This window comes from Salmo salar, chromosome 28 (assembly GCF_965601325.2).
Source record: "Salmo salar chromosome 28, fSalSal1, whole genome shotgun sequence".
Taxonomy (NCBI): Eukaryota; Metazoa; Chordata; class Actinopteri; order Salmoniformes; family Salmonidae; genus Salmo; species Salmo salar.
This window is the reverse complement of record NC_138318.1, coordinates 24,529,247-24,553,032: the sequence shown is the minus strand read 5'-3', so window position 1 is coordinate 24,553,032 and position 23,786 is coordinate 24,529,247. Positions and strand designations below refer to the sequence as shown.

General features: G+C 45.7%; 1 protein-coding gene across 2 annotated transcripts in view; it reads right to left on the bottom strand.

Annotated features, from left to right (window-relative positions):
- Positions 1 to 3,236: 3,236 nt before the first annotated feature.
- Positions 3,237 to 23,786, bottom strand: part of epas1b (endothelial PAS domain protein 1b) — a 59,902-nt gene continuing 39,352 nt past the window's right edge. For both annotated transcript variants that reach the window (XM_014179994.3, XM_014179995.3), the window contains exons 5-16: positions 22,621 to 22,733; positions 22,226 to 22,428; positions 16,623 to 16,729; positions 13,108 to 13,255; positions 12,576 to 12,784; positions 11,786 to 12,003; positions 11,206 to 11,319; positions 8,757 to 9,235; positions 8,540 to 8,636; positions 8,269 to 8,371; positions 7,964 to 8,131; positions 3,237 to 7,439 (exon numbers count right to left, since the gene is read on the bottom strand). In XM_014179994.3, the coding sequence (XP_014035469.2) occupies positions 7,288 to 7,439; positions 7,964 to 8,131; positions 8,269 to 8,371; positions 8,540 to 8,636; positions 8,757 to 9,235; positions 11,206 to 11,319; positions 11,786 to 12,003; positions 12,576 to 12,784; positions 13,108 to 13,255; positions 16,623 to 16,729; positions 22,226 to 22,428; positions 22,621 to 22,733 (2,111 nt within the window). In that variant the 3' untranslated portion in view covers positions 3,237 to 7,287. The remainder of the gene's footprint in view (positions 7,440 to 7,963; positions 8,132 to 8,268; positions 8,372 to 8,539; positions 8,637 to 8,756; positions 9,236 to 11,205; positions 11,320 to 11,785; positions 12,004 to 12,575; positions 12,785 to 13,107; positions 13,256 to 16,622; positions 16,730 to 22,225; positions 22,429 to 22,620; positions 22,734 to 23,786) is intronic.

Here is a 23,786-nt window from a genome sequence, read left to right as displayed (position 1 = left end):
ATACTTAAGCATCATAAGTAAAAGTAAAAGTATAAATTATATTAAGCAAACCAGACGGCACAATTTTCATGTTTTTTAGGTAGATAGATGGATAGATAGATGGATGGATGGTGCACTGGTTGTCTACGTGATAAAGAGTGACGCAATAGTGTGTTATAACAGAGTACTTATTTTATTTCTCGTCCCAGAACCAAATGGAGTAACTGGCCAGACCAGCATGCAGACAAGACTTGTTCTGGGTGCCGAGATTAATTCTGTACCAACCATACACAGTGCAGGATGAGACATGATGTGGAAACATTTCTAGATGTTTTCAAATGCTTTTGTCTCAAAAGAAACTTAAGGTGTCAGAAAGTTCATGTGACTGGGAGCAGTGTTGTTGTTATTCCCGAGGAGTGAACTTACGCTAACCCTGCCACAGCAGGCACTTGTCAGAGTTGACTGCAATGTGTGTTTGTCTAGGACAAAAGTAAGAACCACTGTATGAGAGTGGCACTTTTAATATGACTGAATTATATGAGATTTAAAAGCTGCAGATAAACCCGACTAAAGAAAACAGAAGACAGCTGGCTCGCAGGAAGCATAACTTACAACAGAACAGGTGATGGATATGAATATAGATATAAAAAGCTAGTTAATAGCCCATGTCAACTGTGAGTGAGTGTCTTTGGAATGTTCTTTCGCAGTTTTATAAGACACTGCTCAAATATCAATAGATCTACATATCTATGTAGAAGGGAGAGTGTTTTCATAAAGCACTGGATGACAGTCATTATGAAGTTCCTGTCTTTTGTGAATAGGAATTTCATTTTAGAATGTTGGCGGGTCCAATGGAAGATGTTGTGCATTAAAATGCATTAGGAATATAGTATCTCATAAGGCATTGTAAATGTGCTTATAATGCATTATGAAGGCTGTATAGGAAGTGTTAATATGTTTTATTTTTGCACTGACTCTATGCACACACACACACATACCTAATTTGCTCACACGTGACACACACATTCATACTGACTCTACACACACACACACAGACACACACACACATCATATACTCTGTTATACTCTGTTTATCATACATCCTGATACCTACATGTAGTCATCTTACTCCTATACATATCTACCTCTACCACTCCAGTATCCCTGCACATTGTAAATATGGTACTGGAACTGACCTGTGACAATAAAGCAATGAAACATGTATCACATCACAAACGGCAGGTAAGATCAGTTCGCTTTAATAAGATATCAGTGCAGAAATACGTCTTCTTATTGGGTTCAGTTCCCCATACAGTAATAACAAAAATAATAACAATATAATAATGTCAATATGAATTCAATATAAATCATAGGATCATCTAAAACAGTGGTTCCCAACCAGGGGTACTAGGACTCCTGGGCATACTTGGCCTATCCACAGGGTTACTGGTAAAATGCACATGAGACCATAGGGTTACTGGTAAAATGCACATGAGACCATAGGGTTACTGGTAAAATGCACATGAGACCATAGGGTTACTGGTAAAATGCACATGAGACCATAGGGTTACTGGTAAAATGCTCATGAGACCATAGGGTTACTGGTAAAATGCTCATGAGACCATAGGGTTACTGGTAAAATGCACATGAGACCATAGGGTTACTGGTAAAATGCACATGAGACCATAGGGTTACTGGTAAAATGTACATGAGACCATAGGGTTACTGGTAAAATGCACATGAGGGGGTACTTCAGGGGTACTCCGGGCACAGCAAAATTCAATTGGTGGTACAGTAACCAAAAAAGGTTGGAAACCACTGATCTAAAATAACTATAAGACATCCACAAATGTAATGGATAAAAGCAGAACATATCCCAAGGAAAAAACAACCCTCATTATATTTAGTAGCCTAGAATGCTGATATTGTCTTTAAAGAGGATGAGAACTGAGATTGTTCAATTATTCATATTTGTATGTTTACTTTTTGGGCCCTTCAAGTGTCACAGTAGCTACAGCTAGTGGATAGCCTTCCTTCTGCAGTTACCATTTTGGGACTTCCTCTAGCCTACTCGTTTCACATACAGGAGCACAATTTAGGCCACACCCCATCTGCAGTTCCATCTGACATCCCGGCCTCCTCTCCATCAGGAACAGGAGCACGGCCAGCCTCCTCTCCGTAAGGAACAGGAGCACGGCCAGCCTCCTCTCCGTCAGGAACAGGAGCACGGCCAGCCTCCTCTCCGTAAGGAACAGGAGCACGGCCAGCCTCCTCTCCGTCAGGAACAGGAGCACGGCCAGCCTCCTCTCCGTAAGGAACAGGAGCACGGCCAGCCTCTTCTCCGTCAGGAACAGGAGCACGGCCAGCCTCTTCTCCGTCAGGAGCACGGCCAGCCTCCTCTCCGTCAGGAACAGGAGCACGGCCAGCCTCCTCTCTGTCAGGAACAGGAGCACGGCCAGCCTCCTCTCCGTCAGGAACAGGAGCACGGCCAGCCTCCTCTCCGTCAGGAACAGGAGCACGGCCAGCCTCCTCTCCGTCAGGAACAGGAGCACGGCCAGCCTCCTCTCCGTCAGGAACAGGAGCACGGCCAGCCTCCTCTCCGTAAGGAACAGGAGCACGGCCAGCCTCCTCTCCATCAGGAACAGGAGCACAGCCAGCCTCCTCTCCGTCAGGCACAGGAGCACGGCCAGCCTCCTCTCCGTAAGGAACAGGAGCACGGCCAGCCTCCTCTCCATAAGGAACAGGAGCACGGCCAGCCTCCTCTCCGTAAGGAACAGGAGCACGGCCAGCCTCCTCTCCATCAGGAACAGGAGCACGGCCAGCCTCCTCTCCGTCAGGAACAGGAGCACGGCCAGCCTCCTCTCCATAAGGAACAGGAGCACGGCCAGCCTCCTCTCCGTCAGGAACAGGAGCACGGCCAGCCTCCTCTCCGTCAGGAACAGGAGCACGGCCAGCCTCCTCTCCGTCAGGAACAGGAGCACGGCCAGCCTCCTCTCCGTAAGGAACAGGAGCACGGCCAGCCTCCTCTCCGTCAGGAACAGGAGCACAGCCAGCCTCCTCTCCGTCAGGAACAGGAGCACGGCCAGCCTCCTCTCCGTCAGGAACAGGAGCACGGCCAGCCTCCTCTCCATAAGGAACAGGAGCACGGCCAGCCTCCTCTCCATAAGGAACAGGAGCATGGCCTCGAGGCAGATAACTTAATCTCTATCTTACTTTGGTTTTCTTCTAATGCTTAGAATTCAAGTAATAACGAGACATTTAATCTCATATAAGTTTAATATAACAAATGCAAAGCATGGGATTTTTGCTTACTTTTTCATGTTAAATACTGCATATCTGGGGGTTTTAGACAGCGCATATAGGGACCAAAACCAGATACTTGTCAGCTAATGGAGTGGTCTGATCTAACTATCTGTAATTTGTCATTGTTCCCACATAATAAATAAACACATACAATTATACATCCTAACATTTTATCCTTGTGTTTAATTTATCTGGGACGTGGGTAATTTGAGGAAACGTCCCACATTCCATTCACTTTGGCTCAACGAAAACAAGGAGCATTTTTTCTCATGTCTTTGGAGGAACTCACTGTGTCGATATATTTCCATTAACAGTGGAAGCAATGTTTTGTCTTTGTTAGAATGTGCTAGGGTTGACAAGGTGGCTAAACTTGGCAGGGATGTACCTAAAAAATGAACGTGGGAGGGAAAGAGAAAGAGAGAGAGGGATGAGAGAGAGGGGGGGAGAGAGAGAGAGCGAGACCGAGAGAGAGAGATGAGCTGACTACTGAGTGAAGTAGCGTGTGAAGAGATCAGTGCATCAGTGGGCAGGCTGAGCAGGATGTATCTCTCTCTGTCAGTCACAGTTCAGCACCACAGTCCCTCTCTATCTGTCCCTCAGTTCTCCATCTCACTTCTATCTCCGTCTCTGTCTCATAGCTCTATCACCACCTGCATCTGTTTCAACAGGTTTCAACAGGTATCTGCCACCCATTGCTCTAAGTCTATATTTAACTATTGCGCCGTCTAACCCAGAAATAATCTTAGATTCAACAGTTTTAATTTTGAGATTTTTGTATTGACAAAACATGTTCTACCAAGCTGTCAAGGGAAGTGCCTGAGTATTTGATATTGAGGATTGGTCTTTACAGTGTTTAGTGTATCACCCTCACTAATTTACCCCCCTTCTACACCACATTACAGCCTCTGGTTTCTTAACAACCTAAACCCGCATTAAATCAACACGGTCCCAGACACATAGGTCCATGTGCTGAATCTGATTCTTCATCTTTCTAGAATTCTCTCCTTTAGAGCGTCTCTCTGTTTGGACTGGACTTCTAATTACATCTACTCAACATACTGGATCTGACACTAGAGCTCTCCAAGCTAAACATCTGGATTTGTATAGGCTAGTGTAGTTTTATTGGACAATCTACTGTACGTCTACGTCTACAATCTGTGCATTTGAAGGGCATAACACTGGGCTGAATCAACATTGAGACAACCTTAAGGCAATGTTAAGGCACATCATGTCTGTTAGGAATCACCTTTAAAGACAATCTCAGCAAGAAAAATAAACAATAACATCAAAATACATTGTTACTGAAAGTGGATCCATGAAACATATAAAGTTGCCTCTACAAATGCAAGATGGTTATATCTATAAAGCACCATCACCTGTTTAGATACTGTTGAAAGATATTACTTTTGTGTCAATTTCTTTTGTTAACAATATTCAAAATGCTACATGTCAAAAGTGGAACTTAGAAAATTGTATAATTTTTTTCCTCTCCGTTTTCTTTTTTCTTTAAAGCGCAACAACAGATCAGTACTGGCCTGCTAACAATTTCATTATACTTGTGCATACACTCTGAAAGAATTCCACTTAAAAACAAAACAAAACAGACACCAGCACTATGGAGTAACATCTAAAACACAGGAATACAATCTGCATCTACTGGGTAGATAAGACAAAGTACCAAGGCACATAAACACTAAAACACTATCTTGACATTATAGTAGAAACTTTATAGCTCCTGTCTTTAAATACATATATGTGTGTACAAAGCTAAATTCAAACTTTTAAGTGGTCACCACACAAAGACAAATACCTAAAAATGAGAAGGAAATAGAAAGAAAGAGAAGGAATACAGAAAAAGAGTCTCAATGTCGATAGCGAGTTGCCATCTCTTAAACTAAGGGCCAGCCGACACCTGCATAGCAGTTGTTTTGGCGGTGTCGGAGGTGGTCAAATCCACAAGCGGCTCCCGGCATTATACCTAAGGGCAGACATTGCCATTGGCTACACGGAGTCGCATTAAGAGAAATCCCATGCAGCCTTGTTTACAACTTGTTTACAAGTTCAAACACTGGAATGTGATATTTAATTTACACCTCGATTAGGCTGATAGAAATCCTAATTATTTCGTTTAATGATTCTCAATTTGAGTGTGATGTAATTTCTATATAACCTAGACATACTCGTTCTGAACTTGTAATGCGAGTGGGACCGGTGTGGCTTCGTGACAATGACCACACGAGCAACCTCTCTTATTTAACAGCTGTAACGCAGTTAAACCTGCGACACCGCTAAAACACCAGCTATGCAGGTCTCGGCTGTCACCGGTTAACGCTTGATCTTAGTGAATCTAGGCCACAGGTGGCTGCTGGCACCTTAATTGAGGTGAATGGGCTCCTAGTAATGGCTGGAATGGAATGAATGAAATGGTATTGACACATCAAACACATGGTTTTATTGTGTTTGATACCATCCCATTCACTTCATTCCAGTCATTAGTATGAGCCGTCCTCCCCTCACCAGCCTCCTGTGATCTAGGCCAAAGTCTCTCTGATTCTGATATGACTTCTAATGCCATGAAAAAGGTACCAAAAATAGCACTCTCCTCCCTATGTTGGGGCACGCTCTGATTTGACCAATCAACGTCATGGCCTGACAAGCACTGTAACTATCCAGAGAGCTCACACTGAGGAAACAAGAGAAGCATGCAAACAGACACCAGTGACTGAAGGAAACTAGACAGTAAGGAATGGGAAAGGGTAGTAAAAGAACAACAAAAAAGTATATAAAAAAAACCCTGGATATTATGCTTACATTCGGTGAAGTTTAATCTGGATTTCAGACTGTTTTGTTTGTTAGTGTGTCTGTGACAGCGTCATATTGTCAGACAGACAGACAGACAGACAGACAGACAGACAGACAGACAGTGAAAGAAGAAAAGTATGCTACAGATCACACAATTTGGGGGACAGAATAGAGCTTGAGAACACTGAAACAGATCAAATCTTTTAACAGAAATAGACTAATAACTAAAAATGATACACGTATATAATTTATGATAAAGACAACAAAAATAGAACAGAAGCCACACATTTTTCTAATGATACATATGGGCAGTAGGGTGGAGGGATTAGGAGGAGGCAGGGTATGTGTGGCTTTGATGATGAAACAGGTTTGTATGGGGCTTGGTATGGTAGGATGGGTGGGTGGGGCGTGGTGGAGTAGTACTATGTTAGATGTGCCAGGACTTTAGGACAGGGGAAGGGGCTTGGCTGAGGTGTCAGTCAGTGTTGTAGAGAGGTGTTAGTCTAGGGTGTATTGGCTAAGACTATTGGAGGGTAAGGATGGGTAGAGGTGAAGTTGGTGAGGGCTATGTCTAGGTAGGGTAAGATAAAGTACGGGAGGGGGTATTTGTCTGGGTCTAGGTGGCCTGGTCCAGGGGAGGGTAGGGTAGGGTGGTTGGGGGTATATGTCAGGGTCTAGGTGGCCTGGTCCAGGGTAGGGTAGGGTAGGGTGGTTGGGGGTATATGTCTGGGTCTAGGTGGCTTGGTCCAGGGTAGGGTGGGTAGGGGAGTAGGGGGTGTAGTGCTGGGTCTAGGTGGCCTGGTCCAGGGTAGGGTAGGGTGGGTGGGTCGGGGAGTAGGGGGTGTAGGTCTGGGTCTGGGTGGCCTGGTCCAGGCGAGGGTATGGTAGGAGAGTAGGGGGTGAAGGGCTGGGTCTAGGTGGCCTGGTCCAGGGGAGGGTAGGGTAGGAGAGTAGGGGGTGAAGGGCTGGGTCTAGGTGGCCTGGTCCAGGGGAGGGTAGGGTAGGGGAGTAGGGGGTGAAGGGCTGGGTCTAGGTGGCCTGGTCCAGGGGAGGGTAGGGTAGGAGAGTAGGGGGTGAAGGGCTGGGTCTAGGTGGCCTGGTCCAGGGGAGGGTAGGGTAGGGGAGTAGGGGGTGAAGGGCTGGGTCTAGGTGGCCTGGTCCAGGGGAGGGTAGGGTAGGAGAGTAGGGGGTGAAGGGCTGGGTCTAGGTGGCCTGGTCCAAGGCTCTCAGTAGGTCACTGCCCTGCAGCAAGTGCAGGTTGCCTTGGAGAGGGACATTGACCTCGCAGTCATAGCGGGTGAGCTCTGGCAGACAATAGGTCTCAAAGGACGGGCCCAACAGCCGACTGGCAACCCCTACACACACACAACAAACATGTAGACAGTCCGTTAGTAGGGAGGAAATGGCTTTGGGGCAAAAGCCAATCAACCTTCATCTGAGGAGGACAGTCAATTGACTATGGTGCCAAGTCATGGAAAAGGACTGCGATTACAAAACAAAGGATATCATTTGTCCAAATCGATTTCTAAAAATAGATTTGAACATGCGGCAGGGTAGCCTAGTGGTTAGAGCGTTGGACTAGTAACTGAAAGGTTGCAAGTTCAAATCCCTGAGCTGACAAGGTACAAATCTGTCGTTCTGCCCCTGAACAAGGCAGTTAACCCACTGTTCCTAGGCTGTCATTGTAAATAAGAATTTGTTCTTAACTGACTTGCCTAGTTAAATAAACTGTCAAGATCCCCATGTGAACATTAATGTATGTTCTTTGCCTGGTCACAACCTGGCCAACTGGTTGCTACTAGTTTGACTGGTCAATCTTTTAAATGACATACGACACATGGGAGTTGCATTAGAATGGAAATAAAAATGCCAGGCTTACCCTCTGTTTTGGGAGAGGGCAGCATACGGTATTCTCTGTAGTTGCACCACTGTTCGGGGAAGGCTTTTTTAGGTGCACTGTTTCCACATCCTGGATACTGGGACTTCCTGTGCCGTTGAAGGGGGCTGAGACACTGGTCAACACCCCCATGTATGCACATATCTTTATCTGTAAAAGAAAGAGGAAGAGAGATATTAAGATGAGTTCAATATTGCTATATTTTCTCTACTATGTTTTTTACTATAACTGATATTTGGCATTTTGGTTTGCACACTGTATGTCCCACATTGTCCACCATCCAGTACCTGCCAGTGAGCTGGTGCTGAGAGATCTATCCAGGATGGCACAGCTTTCATTCCTCATCCTTTTCCACATCATCTCTGATGGCGTACTCAGAGTGGTGTCACCCTGATAAACGCAAAAACAGACACACATTACAGTCGAAAACTTAGTCAAAACCAGTCTGTAGTTTCCACATCTAATACAACTCTCATGAAATATTTAACAGTGAGCACACACAAACTGAATACACACATCATAGCCTACGGTCATAAATCAGTGAGAGGGTAAACGTACCACTGCCATTTGCGTGAAGGAGCGCTTGAAGTTGTTGGCTAAGGCGATTCTAGCAGGACTCATGTCTCTGTAGGCCTGGACAAAGTTCTCCATTGACCTGCAGAAGAACATCACATTACTTCACCATCTCTGTAGATCAACTCTAGCTCTAACAACCATCAGTACAGGAACTGAATTCAATCAGTAGGACAGACACACTGAAGGTCCACTATAGTACCTCTGCTTGTGCATCCTGTTGACTGGCATGTTCTGACATGAGTGGCTTCCGCCCATGGCGTCCACTTGTTGTTGGTAGTGTAACGTGGGATCGGGGGGCCACTGCAGGTTCTGACGTCCGCCCATGGAGGACAAAGGGGTGCTGGCTAGGGTGTGGTAGGGGGTGATCTGTGCAGGGCCTGTGTAGGGCAGTGTAGACCTGGAGTCCATGGGGCTCATTTCACTGTGGTTGGGGCCTCTCTTGTCTCCTGGGGCCCACTTGGCGGGCTGGTAGTGGGCAGACTGTGGGGATCCCAGGGGCTGGAAGAGGCTGGCGATGTTGCTGAACCCGTTCTGTGTGGTGCGGTGTCCCATTTGGTCAGCGGCCCCCTCGGGGCCTCCAGGGGCCTCTTCAGTAATGATGGGGTGGAGTTGGAAGTCTTCTCCGTCCATGGGGATGTAGGGAGCCAGGGTCTCCAGGTCCAGATCACTCAGGGCTGACTGAGAGGGTCACATCAAATCAAATCAAACTTCTGAAGTGCATTAGGACATTGCAAGACAAAAAGTGTCCAAAATACAGTCAGACCAGAAAGCAACCCTACTGCACACTTTGGTTAAAGGGCAATTCCACCACTTTCAACCTCATTTTCATTATCTCCAACACAATACCAGTGTCTACATATGTTAAAACGGTACATTTCTATGTTTAGCAGAAGAAATATAAAGTTAAAGTTGAAAACATTTTAAAAAACAGTGATTTTCTAACACTATGAGATTGGCGGTGACATAGGGAGCAAGACAATACTGTCATGACGTTGGCCTGTGGGTAAGGTTTATGACCCCCCCCCCCATAAATACCTTTCTCTCTTCCCCTCTCTGAATCTACTGAAGGACTTGAATAGCCTGTGTTAAATATAGAGAGTCTGGGAACATCAAACAAATGTGGAAAAGGAACCATATTTTGGTAATAAAACCAGTTGGAAATATGCTTGGGAACGTAATGAGTATGGATGTCAGTTCGGTTGTCATCTGAGACATTATGACTGATGACAGGACGACATAAACTGTACCTGAGAAAGTATACACCCTCTAGTTATCAGAGTCACATGGAATTGTTATGCAATTGAAATGTTTGATATTGAAAATGTTTGTTAGGAGATGAAATGTAATTTTAGCTTCCGAATGAGAGATTTGGGTTTTCATAAGGAAAGTGCCCTGCTCGATCAGTGGCCCAACCCTGTGAAGAGACAGGGGTTATAAACGATGAAACACCTCCCTCCCCCTCTCCACTATATAATCCTTTGACGAAAAGATAACCAGGTTGTTCCAGTACGGGAGGTCTGCAGCCTCTACGTTAGAAGGACACATGTCAAGTACAGAACTAAGCCAACCTCGGCGTGAGCTCTGGTATGAACTGGTATGAACTTTGAGCTTATTCACTACAGAAGTGCTACTTCCTAGCCGTTGAGTTAGCAGCGGCCGCTGCTAACGTGGGTTAGGAAAGGACGGACGACGGATCCAGTCTAACAACCAGACGAAGATACCACCACGTATCCAATGGACCACCATTGACATTCTTCCGAAAACAGGGAGATCTGTTGGCCAACCCGGCCAGCATCTATGACCAATCTACCGAAGCGCAGCTCAGAGTAAATATTTATTGCATTTTCCTTTTCCAAATGGGCGGTAATTTAGAATGCATAAGATAATGTATTTACGATAGCATAGCTGCTGTTTCTGTGTTCCTAAATCTTCCCGCTCTTTCATTCAAGCCCAACCCCCTTTCCTTTGTATAACTAGCTTTCATATAGGTTCCGTCCACCAGGACTTTTTCTGTATGACATCATATGTATTCGGTGTATTTGTAATTCTGTGTGATTAGTTAGGTATTTAGTAAATAAATAATTAAACCCAATTTTGTATTGCTGATTCAACTTGTTAGCCAGGGTTCGTGAAGATAGCCAAGAATTTACAACTTTCATTATGAGACTGAAAATAAGACAAGGGTTAATATTGACTGCTATCGAGGTAAAATATTACAAAGTATTTTAAGAGTTTATTCGGAAGATAAGAGCTCTATAAACGTTCTTCCGTGGTGCCCCGACTTTCTAGTTAATTAAATTTACATGATTAGCTTAATCAGGTAATATTAATTACAGAGAAATCATTTTATAAGTTAGCATGTCATATCACTTAATCCGGCATAGCCAAAGACACGACAATACCCTCCCTCCAGCTGGAAACACGTTGCAGGTTTTGAAAATCACAGTTTTTCTTACTTTTAATGATACCCTGTGATGACACAGAGAAGCATGATGTTATTTTTTATGCAGTGATGGAGATAATGCATATGAAGTTGAAAAGTGGCAGAATTGCCCTTCAAATAAATGTAAATCTGAACGAATGTCTCTACCCTCCATCTCATGCACACTGGTTGAGTAGTGGGTTTGTGAAGTGCCAGTGAGACTGACCTGGGTGCTGCCGGGGCTCTTGGGCCCCTCTGTGTCCAGAGCAAAGAGCTTCTCAGTCAGCTCTACCTTCAGGTCACTCTCTCTCTCGCTGTAGTAATCCCCTGGGCTGCTGGGCTGTACCCACAGAGAGGAGGGAGAGAGCGAGAGACCAAGAGAGAGAGACCAAGAGACAGAGAGAGAGAGAGAGGACATGACATGACAAAAGCTCCATTCAGCCCTGAGTAACTAGTGACCACTGCTTATTCCAACCATCCACCCCCTCCATTCTCACCACACTCTGTCCCCTGTCCCAAACACCCAGGATCCGTGCCCACTCCATCACACATGCACACACATGCACAAACAAGCGCACACATGGTGACAAACACACACACACATTGTGACACACACACAAACACGAACACACACAAGCGTACCAAAACACAATACATAAACCATGAGTCACATTCATTTGCAGTGGAAGAAAAACTGGTAATGAAGGCTTGTGCTAGCGGACGTGGTATTGGTGAATGAAATAGTAGATGACAGAAGAATGATAGAAGAGTGAAAAAGGACACCAGGGACAGTAGCAGCTACATACCGTGGAACAACTGCTCAGGCTAGGGGGGGCAGTGCTGGGGGTGGCGCTGCCTGGTGTGGGGTTCTGGGGCACTGAGAAGGTGGCAGCCATGTGGGTGGACATGTCTCCTGCCGGGCAGGGCTTGTGGGCATCACTGCCCCAGCCCTGGGGGGCCGGAGGGGGCAGGGGAGACATCTTGGGGTAAAGAGGAGGATGAGGCTCCTCAAACGGTGGCCTTCCTGTAGGACACAATCATATAAACAGTAGATGGTTAGTATTCCTGTTTTCATAGAACTTAAGCCATTACCTTAAACTAGAGATGGTGTAATCTCTCTGTAGAACCGTCTGGTTTCACAGTGCCTCAGAACGGGACTTGACTGGTCTATGGCTGGAGCGGACGAAACAACCGCTGTTTTTAATTGTCTGATCTGTCAGTCCATCACCATCTAGCTTAACTCATAGAACCTCCTTCCTTCATTGTGGACTTCAAAGTGTGATCAGCGTAAGTGATTTAAACAAGAAAGTGAGTTAGGAAAATCTGAAAGTACGCATCTTAGAAATAGTTTTCACATAGATGTACTTTATGCGTCAGCAATTGGAGTCTGGGGACGACGTTAGAGACGGCATAACTATAACTACATGTTTAACTTCTACCATATCATGTGACATGGAGCATGGCATTGGGGAGATGTATTGTAGTAATGGGATGATATGGGTATGGATAGGGGGAAATGGACAGTATAACGGAAGATATTGGTATGGTTAGGGAGACATCTAAAGCAGAATGGGCGATATTGGGGAGTGTTCTGACCAAAGTCAAGGGTGATGATGGCGTCTCCAGGTGTGGGGGCCAGCTGAGCAAGGTCTTCTGGCTCCTCTTTGAGTTTGGTGAACAGGGTCTTGATGGGCTCCGCGGCCACTGCAGCACCACTCTGGGTGAAGAAGCTGTTCATGTGGTGGGGCTTGAACAGAGACTCAGTCTGGTCCATGGAGAAGATCATGGACTTGTTCTCCACGTCACTAAAAAACACACAGAGAGACAGAGGGATACCTCAGGGGTGTGTTATGTTACCACCAGATTTTACGACTAAAATGAAGCTACTGTCATACTGTAATCTCACATTTGAATCAGCAGCCTTCCACAATCCCTTCCTCCCCCCAATATTGTACATAATGGGCCAGTTTCCTGGACACAGGTTAGGCCTAGTCCTGGACTCAAAAATACTTTCAATAGAGGATCTCCAGTGAAAAAACATGCTATTTCATCCAGCAGTAGGTTTATGGTCTGGGAACCTCAGATTAATGGGCCCTATGTTCTGTTTCTGCTTGTTCTTTGACCCTACCTGAGGACGTAGTTGACACAGACGATGCACTGCGGCTGGGAATTCCGGCTGTTGTAGATGACTGTGCCCTGGGTCTCAACCCACACGTAGCCTCCATGTTTGGCCAGCATACGATACTGTCCACTCACTGCCTGACCTTTACTGCACACTGTACAGAGAGAGAGAGAGAGAGATTCAGTATAAAACTAGCTGGATGGAGGTGAAACGAAGAGCAACTCAGAGAGCAAATAGCAGAGCAAAGAGGAGAGAGATTCAGGTCAGGGCAACACTAAGAAAGAGGGTGAAGAAGAGAGAGATTCAGGCCAGGGTAACACTAAGAACGAGGGTGAAGAGGAGAGAGATTCAGGCCAGGGTAACACTAAGAAAGAGGGTGAAGAGGAGAGAGATTCAGGCCAGGGTAACACTAAGAACGAGGGTGAAGAGGAGAGAGATTAAGGCCAGGGCAACACTAAGAACGAGGGTGAAGAGGAGAGAGATTAAGGCCAGGGCAACACTAAGAAAGAGGGTGAAGAAGAGAGAGATTCACGCCAGGGTAACACTAAGAACGAGGGTGAAGAGGAGAGAGATTAAGGCCAGGGCAACACTAAGAACGAGGGTGAAGAGGAGAGAGATTAAGGCCAGGGTAACACTAAGAACGAGGGTGAAGAGGAGAGAGATTAAGGCCAGGGTAACACTAAGAACGAGGGTGAAGAGGAGAGAGATTCAGGCCAGGGTAACACTAAGAACGAGGGTGAAGAGGAGAGAGATTAAGGCCAGGGCAACACTAAGAACGAGGGTGAAGAGGAGAGAGATTAAGGCCAGGGCAACACTAAGAAAGAGGGTGAAGAAGAGAGAGATTCAGGCCAGGGTAACACTAAGAACGAGGGTGAAGAGGAGAGAGATTCAGGCCAGGGTAACACTAAGAACGAGGGTGAAGAGGAGAGAGATTAAGGCCAGGGTAACACTAAGAACGAGGGTGAAGAGGAGAGAGATTCAGGCCAGGATAACACTAAGAACGAGGGTGAAGAGGAGAGAGATTCAGGCCAGGGTAACACTAAGAAAGAGGGTGAAGAAGAGAGACATGTAAGGGTGAGGAGAGATAGAGAGATAGATAAGTATCAGGGGAGAGAAGGAGGGGATGGCCTAGCTGCTGTCCTCAGTGTGGGTTGGCCCAGGCCCAGGACTGGCGTGGGAAAGCAGCAGGCCTGGGGTCGTAGGGTTCATCCTAGGGCAGGATTAGAGCGAGTAAATACAGACCAGAGCATTTGCTGCTCTATTGGCCAGTCACGTTGCCGCAGAGACCCGGCCCAGCCTGGCCGTCTGTGTCTCTGGGCCGGAAAGGGGGCCACATAGAGAGGCTATTCTCTGGAGGAGGAGGAGGCTGGCTGCCCAGTGCATTCAGTCTGCTAGGGCTAACCACACCACTGATAGATGGATGCGGTTTCATAGACTGTAACAAGGAGCTTGGAGCTCACTTGATGTGTTGAGAGTAGAGCTACCACAACTAGGACGTAAACAAACACACACAAACATAGAGGGGTACACACACATATATACACACACACACTCCCACCACCACCACCACCACCACCACCACCACACAAGCCCACAGAACTGTCCCTGCTCCAGGTAGATTTGCTTTCAGCAAACAACACAATCCAGACCCTGGCTTGTTTTTCTCTCTTTTTCCCCTCTCTCCTGTTACAGAGAGAGGCTTTTAATGATGTGTAAATGTCACTGGGGGACAGAAGCCATCCCACTGGAGGGCCTCATTACAGGGGCAATGTGGGACACCTGGTCCCCTGTCATCACAGACGCCCTGCGCTCCTCTTATCTCCCCCGTCACAGGTCAGCCCTAATGGGATTGAAGACATCTTAATACCGGCCCAGGTCCACAGAGCCTCATTAATGTAATAAGGCCTGTTTTGAATTATAGTCATAACTCACACATGCATCTGAAATGTAATTTGGCTGAGAGAGAGAGGGGCCTAGTGGGGTTTAGATGTGATGTGAGAGTGTTGTGTGTGAGCTGGGCTGGGCCGGGGGCTGATCTCTGTGTTAGAGATGCTGGTGGACGTCAACATGGATTGGGTTTCATCTCTGGGCTGGTAAAATCAATACATATACATAAACAGAGAAGGAGGGATAGGGATAGAAATCTACAGGGATTTGAATACGGCCTGTTACAGTATCACAAACATAACAAAAACGTATTTTTTGTGTTTCGTTTAAGGCAACAATCTAAAAACGATGAAGTGGATTAATGGTTTTAATAAAATGCAGAGAAAGGGAGCTCAGTAACGGTCTCCTATAGACTGAGTGTGGTGCTGCTCTGGCACTGTTACTGTAAAGCCTTGTCTTGTTCTCTCCTACACCAGTGACACCGGAGAGCTTGGGAACCAGGCCGCAGCATCTAAGACTGGACCATCCACCCAGTTCTCTAAGAAGCAGCTCTGCTAGATTCTCTCTCTCTCTCTCTCTCTCTCTCTCTCTCTCTCTCTCTCTCTCTCTCTTTATTCTCTCCCTCTTTCTTTTTTAGCAGGCTCACATGTTGTGGCTATTAGAGTCCCTATGTAAGAGTAATTCATTAAGTACGGGCCTAGGGCTAAGAGACTGCTTTTTCACAACAGAACTGGGTGGATAGTGTGTGTGTGTGTGTGTGTGTGCGCGTGCCTACGAGCGCAATTGCAGACGTGTACGTATGTGTTAATATGTGTGTGTGTGTGTGTGTGTGTGTGTGTGTGTGTGTGTGTGTGTGTGTGTGTGTGTGTGTGTGTGTGTGTGTGTGTGTGTGTGTGTGTGTAAATGTGTGTGTAGCTAGCTGAGGTTCATACAGAGCTTTACCAGGGAAAGAAGAGGAGATTTAAGGTCATCAACACGTGGATGAGACATTTCCCCCCACTTCAAAATCATTCTATCTGTTGTCAGGCTTTGAGTCAAGAGTCAGCATGCTCTTTGTCATCCCTGAGTTAAGGAGTCAGCATGCTTCAGTTCGGCTGGCGGCTAGCCAAAGTCGGCTAGGCAAACTGAACGGGTGTGCTCGCATACTCCCTTATTAAAAGACCTTCACTTGAAAAACAAGAAAAAAGCACAATAGTACTGTTTGTCCATTTTGAGAAGTCAGAGCCAGTATACACTTCTTCAAAATAGTCCGAATTAATCTAAGATAACTGTCATTAATTTTGTATTTTTTTTTGCTGAGGACATCTTAGTGGTGAAATTTTACATCTAACAATACATTTTTTTTGCATGAAAACGAGTCGTCACTCATTGAATGGCGACAAAGATTTTATTGAAGAATCCCTACAGTTGACCAATCACGGATGATTGGGTGTAGACTTTGGCTCCAGAACTTCGGCTGGCCTTGAATAAAATATGTTGTGCCCAAAGGCCGAAAAAACCCTTGCCGAAGTCCAAAACGAACAAAAACCTCACAACATGTCGTCATAATATATGCACAAACTCTTCCAAAATGTTTCAGCTGTGAAGCATGCGGATGTCTTTTCAGTGTAGTCAGTTTTAGTGTGGACACTCACGGTTCTGGTGGCTCTTGGTGACACTGTCAGAGTCCAAGGCGTGGTAGAACTCATAGACAGAGCGGCCCAGCAGATCTTCAGGACTGTAGCCCATCAGCTCAGTGACTCTGCAACACACAGAAATACAGACACCCGTTAGCACTGTTCTGTCTCGCTTTTTCCTCCTCTATTTGTCTCTCTCTCTGTCTATTGCACACATTCACGCACACACAGTGTTGGAGAAACTACTCTGAAAATATAGTTTATCAAGCTACCAATTACTTCACACTGGAAGAAGTTTAGCTACAGTAAAGCTACCCTTAAGAAAAATCTAGTTTAACACAACTAAAGTTACTTTGAAAAGTAGTTAACTACATCACAACTACTTAGTGATAAATTATCATATATTTTATCTGAAATGTCATAGACAAAAAATTGCAAGAACAGATTACTCTGGAGTCAGATGTTAACAGAATGTGTAATTTAGCCTAGTAGACACAAAAAGTATGTTTAAAGTGAGAATAAGGCAGATCTGATGCCAAAAAAGAAAGAAAATGATTGCCTACTTCACCCATATTTTGTTTTATTTTTGCCAATAAAGTAGTGTGTAGTTACAGTATTTGAATTTAGTTCAACCATTCGTCAAGCTACTGCAAAATGTAGTTAAATTACTCACGCACATATACATCACTGGAGGTTGGTGGTACCTTAAATGGGGAGGACGGACTCTTGGTAAGAGCTGGAGCGGAAGAGTGGAATGGTCTTAAATACATAAAACACATGGTTTGATGCCATTCCATTCACTCCATTCCAGCCATTATTATGAGCCGTCCTCCCCCCAGCAGCCTCCACTGATATACATTCATGCTACACACACATCACGACTGCTGCTACTAGACTTGTACTATTGCTAAATACTGCACTAATTAAACACTTGCTCTCCAATTCCCCCCTTCCCCGACACATGTATAAATATTGAACTTCTCACCCTCAAACACATTGAGAGCATCATGTGCAATTCATGAACCCCGGATGAAAATATATATTTAGTTAAGTCCCGAAAGAGCATGGCATATTTCAGCTTTTACAGGCCTTTTGCCAGCAGATAAGACCTTGATTTTGTGAAAAAGGAGAGACACCTTCTCTCCCTCTCCAGGCAGATCTCTAGTGGAAAAACTCTTTCATTCACAACTGACCTCTCACCTCTGACATAAAGTCCATCTACTCTCTTGTGATCTGATCTGTTAAGCGCTAATTGTTTTTCCCATAATCCTTTAAGTTTGAGCTGTCTGGGCCAAACGTGATGTTCTGTTCGAGCCAAACTGTCTCAATCTCTTTTTCTCACTCTATTTTCCATGTTCTACTGTCTAATGCTTTCTCTCCTCTACCACAGCAGGAGTAAGGATGGTAAGTGGGGAATGGTCAATGGGCATGGGAATCCTAGATCTTCATGGTCCATTGATCGCTGTGGGGCTGGGGACGTTCCATTCCATTCATATTTTGGGAAATGGAGTAAAAGCATTGGGAACTCTGATATCGGATTCCAAAAGCTCAATTGTGGAGGTTATAGGTCATTGACATGGTGGTTACACCAAACTTCAGTATTTCCCTGTATTGTAGGAGAACTGTACCTCCTTGTCTAGTCTAGTGGTTTTGAGTCATTGCACTCAGGTCACTAATCTACAAGGTCCTGTAGCTCAGTTGGTAGAACAAGGCGCTTGCAACGTCAGGATAGTGGGTTAGATTCCCAGGACCACCCGTATGTAAAATGTATGCACATATGACTGTAAGTTGCTTTGGATAAAAGCGTCTGCTAAATGGCATGTATTACAATGCTTGTGGGGATTATTTGTGAACAACTACTCTTAGTGTACAAAACATTAGGAACACCTGCTCTTTAAATGACATAGACTGACCAGGTGAATCCAGGTGAAAGCTATGAACCCTTATTGATGTCACCTGTTAAATCCACTTCAAATCAGTGTAGATGAAGGGGAGGAGACAGGTTAAAGAAGGATTTTAAGCCTTGAGACATTCAGAGGGTGAATACAAAGGGTGAATACAGAGGGTGAAAACAAAATACTTAAGTGCCTTTGAATGGTATGGTAGTAGGTGCCAGGCGCACCGGTTTGAGCATGTCAAGATCTGCAACGCTGCTGGGTTTTTCACGCTCAACAGTTTCCCGTGTGTATCAAGAATGGTCCACCACCCAAAGGACATCCAGACAACTTGACACAACTGTGGGAAGCATTGGAGTCAACATGGGCCAGCATCCCTGTCGCTTTCGACACCTTGTAGAGCCCATGCCCCGACGAATCGAGGCTGTTCTGATGGCAAAAGGGGGTGCAACTCAATATTAGGAATGTGTTCCTAATGTTTTGTACACTCAGTGTGTTAGACAAAGGCCCTCTCTTAGTGGTCCTGGGCTCTTGTCCTGTTGTTATGTAACCCCTGACAGCTGCACCCGGAGGGTTTGTGATGGAGGGAGGGGGGATCTTTGAAGGCCTCTCTATTCTAAACCCATTTCACTAATCACTTCCTGTGGATGAGTTGCAACCAGAGGGGCGTCAGTCAGCTAGCTATCCAGCCAACCAACCAGTCAGCCAGACAGCCAGTCCGCCAGCCAGCTAGCCAACCACGAGACAGATAAGTCCTCCTTCACTACATCATACCCACACATAGGTTGTGTTGTTTATGCGATTGAGTGATTTGTGTTTTTACCTCTGAGGGATGTGGGTTTAGGTGTTAAGTACAATAGAGAGCTCTAAACTCTCCCAATGATGCCTGCATAATGTTCAGAAAGATGAAGGGGGATTGGTTCGTGTTTTTACAGGTCAGCCGGTGGACCTCAATCATAGGTACTTATTATAAAATCAGAGAAATGTCTTAAAAAGGTAAAACAACGATGCAGACCCTGGATTAATACGTAGTTTCCATGTTGAAATAGCCACAATAATGATGATTGGAAGCTTATGTGCCAAGTCGCCTCAATCATGAAACTTTTCTCTTAGCCTTGCAGGTGCAACGGGTCAAAATATTCTGACACAAGCTAGAAGGAAAGTTTTGAATGTTGAAGTTTAAATCAACATTACATAAACATTTCGGAGTTCTTTCTGTTATTTTCAGCCTTTCTCCTCTCCTAGGGGTCGTCCTAAAGTAACCTGTGGCGTGCCAGGTGGGAGCACTGACCAGGACCACTAATGAGCATAATGACGTGCGCAAGGCATCATGGGCCCTCACCTCATTTGCGTAATTGGAGACGATTTGTGCAACGATTAAATTTAACAAAATGCTACAAAAGTAAAACGGGCCTCTTGTTCGCAGGAAGGTACCCGCTGTTCTCAATAGGAACCTTTTGTCTTTGCATGAGCGCTTGATCAGATTACAGAAAAACCAGACCGGTGTGGTTTCAAGCAGCGAGGAGGATGGAATGTTTTTCTCTGCCGGTGAGACCAGTTTTGGCTGAAAGATGGCTGCTGTGTCCGTGAAGCAGTTGACCCAGAGTGAACAGCAGACGGTCCTAACAGGGACATCAATCATAACGGAAACATGACGGTAGGACGTGGTTGGTGTGGTGATAGGCGCAGAGCGCTCTCTTTGTGTGAAACGCCTTGAGAACATGTTGTGGGTAACTTCTGGCGCTCATTGAAGATGCCGTGCAAGAGGTGTATTTACATGTCGTTCTTAATGTTTTTCCCATCTGGTCCAGCCAAATCAAACTCCTTCAGTCAGTATATCATTACCCCCAGCATGTTTGCATGCTTGTGTGTGTTTGTGTATTTTTGCATAATTTGTCGTTCAGTGACAGCACTTGGTTTGGAGTTTTACCAGTCACTGCAGCTGCTGCTTCTCTTGCCCAGGACCTACACTTTAAATGTGTGTGTATGTGTGAGTTGTACTCTATGTATGAGAATGAAATGGGTACATACTTTATGTATGAGTATGTATTTTAGTCTGTGACTATGCATATATAGAGAGTGAGTGTATGCCTGTGTGTGAGTATGTGATATGGTTTGTGTGTGTGTTCCCTGTTGCTATAGTACTGTAAGTGAACTTTGTGTCCCTGCTGGGAGTGTGTGTGAGTGTGTGTGTGTGTATCTGACAGTGTGTGAGTGTGTGTGAGTGTGTATCTGACAGTGTGTGAGTGTGTGTGTGTGTGTATCTGACAGTGTGTGTGTGTGTGTATCTGACAGTGTGTGTGTGTGTATCTGACAGTGTGTGTGTATGTATCTGACAGTGTGTGAGTGTGTGTGAGTGTGTGTGTGTGTGTGTGTGTGTGTGTGTGTGTGTGTGTATCTGACAGTGTGTGAGTGTGTGTGTATGTATCTGACAGTGTGTGAGTGTGTGTGTGTATCTGACAGTGTGTGTGTATCTGACAGTGTGTGAGTGTGTGTGTATGTATCTGACAGTGTGTGAGTGTGTGTGTGTGTGTGTGTGTATCTGACAGTGTGTGAGTGTGTGTGTGTGTGTGTGTGTGTGTGTGTGTGTGTGTGTGTGTGTGTATCTGACAGTGTGTGAGTGTGTGTGTGTGTGTGTGTGTGTATCTGACAGTGTGTGAGTGTGTGTGTGTATCTGACAGTGTGTGAGTGTGTGTGTATCTGACAGTGTGTGAGTGTGTGTGTGTGTGTGTGTGTGTATCTGACAGTGTGTGAGTGTGTGTGTGTGTGTGTATCTGACAGTGTGTGTGTGTGTGTGTGTGTGTGTGTGTGTGTGTGTGTGTGTGTGTGTGTGTGTGTGTGTGTGTGTATCTGACAGTGTGTGAGTGTATGTGTGTGTGTGTGTGTGTGTGTATCTGACAGTGTGTGAGTGTGTGTGTGTGTGTGTGTGTGTGTGTGTATCTGACAGTGTGTGAGTGTGTGTGTGTGTGTATCTGACAGTGTGTGAGTGTGTGTGTGTATCTGACAGTGTGTGAGTGTGTGTGTGTGTATCTGACAGTGTGTGTGTGTGTGTGTGTGTGTGTGTGTGTGTGTGTGTGTGTGTGTGTGTGTGTGTGTGTGTGTGTGTGTGTGTGTGATCTGACAGTGTGTGAGTGTGTGTGTGTGTATCTGACAGTGTGTGAGTGTGTGTGTGTGTGTGTATCTGACAGTGTGTGAGTGTGTGTGTGTATCTGACAGTGTGTGTGTGTGTCTGACAGTGTGTGAGTGTGTGTGTGTGTATCTGACAGTGTGTGAGTGTGTGTGTGTGTATCTGACAGTGTGTGAGTGTGTGTATGTGTGTATCTGAGAGTGTGTGAGTGTGTGTGTGTGTGTATCTGACAGTGTGTGAGTGTGTGTGTATCTGACAGTGTGTGAGTGTGTGTGTGTGAGTGTGTATCTGACAGTGTGTGAGTGTGTGTGTGTGTGTATCTGACAGTGTGTGTGTGTGTGTATATCTGACAGTGTGTGAGTGTGTGTGTGTGTGTGTATCTGACAGTGTGTGAGTGTGTGTGTGTGTGTATCTGACTGTGTGTGTGTGTGTATCTGACAGTGTGTGAGTGTGTGTGTGTGTATCTGACAGTGTGTGTGTGTGTGTGTGTGTGTGTGTGTGTGTGTGTGTGTGTGTGTGTGTGTGTGTGTGTGTGTGTGTGTGTGTGTGTGTGTGTGTGTGTGTGTGTGTGTGTGTGTGTATCTGACAGTGTGCGTTACCTGTCGTCGCAGTAGGTGAACTTCATGTCCATGCTGTGGCGGCTCAGGAAGGTCCTGCTGTCCAGGGGCGTGTCGATGTTGGAAGGGTGGGGGATGGGCTCACACATCATCACCAGGCAGGTGAGAGGAGGCTCCTTGAACCCACACAGCCCATGAGGGGCGCAGCTGTTGTACACCTTCAGGTGGCCAGTGCAGTGCAGAACCTAGGAAAGCAGAGGAGACACACATATATCAATAATATTCTATATAAAAACGATTAGATACAACGTCTGATGTCACGCCTCAGGATATCATCTCATTGATTCAGTACGGTCCTATTCTAAATAAACAACATGTGTTGTTCATGAGTAGTGATGGCAGTGATCTTGTATCTTCTGTTAGTTCCATGCACTCACTTTCCAGCTTGCTGATTTCAGGTTGACAGTGCGTCCACGGTTTGTCACTGTGCACTTCATCCTCATGAAGAAGTCTCTCTCAGTGCTCAAGGCTTTCCCCTTCTTCCCAGTGCCTGTGAAGAAACATACAGAGATAATTATTGAGGGTTAGCGTTCAAGAATGTGACATTTTCACCTTAATTTTCCAATCACATACTTGTGAGATTAAAGTTTGTGTGAGGTCAAGGTTTCGGTTTCTTTACACTCCTCTCTATACCACCAATGTGAACACAAGCGCACACACAAAGGACTCTGCCCTGTGTTTCTGGAGTAATCCCTTGCATACCTGGATCAGAAACTCAGTCCAAAACGGCTGATCATGAAAGCTGTTAGTGGTGACAGCATCACTACATTGTAGCACATTCACCACAGTGTGGCTGCAGCCAAGCTGTTACACCACAAGGTCAGAGTTCAACCCTGGGTGGCGTTCTTCAGACAATGGCCGCTAGCCGTGGTGCAAGGCAGAGACTTGTGGGTACAGCTGATAAGGACTGTTAAAGGGGGGCGCCATGAGGGAGATGGCGCCAGGGAAAGGCCTGGCATGGATTGCAGTGTGTGTGGACACAACAGCAGCGCACGCTCGTCCACCAACCTTTCCACCCTCCTCTGGCCCCCCGTAGCCCCTCCTCTATCAACAGTCCCAGGAAGGGGCCCTAGGAGTCGGCCTACTAGGCCCCTGGTCTGATCACCATGGTGTGGCCCACCCCGGAGCGAGAGAAATGGATTCAATAACAAAAAACCAGAACAACAGAACACGGGGAGATTAGAGGAGAACTGGGGAGAGAGACGCAGGCAAAGAGCCCGTGTGGTCAGAATATTATTTCTACCATCATTACAGTATTTTCTCTTGGCATGGCACACAAGACATGGCCGAGATAGCTGTTATTTTAGTGTTATTACGTAATTCAATAGCAGTTTATTGTCCAACAGCAAGTGTTCATAGGGTAGTGGAGTAGTGTTTATAGCATGGAACATGAAGTTATGTTAACTATTCATTGTGTGTGCAATTTAACAACTTCTGATTAACACAATAGGCTAAGGCTGCTATAGAGAACACAGTGTGTGTGTGTGCGCGTGTGCGTCCGCCCAGAGACAGTATGGCATTCCATCCTGCCTATCTCAGAGAG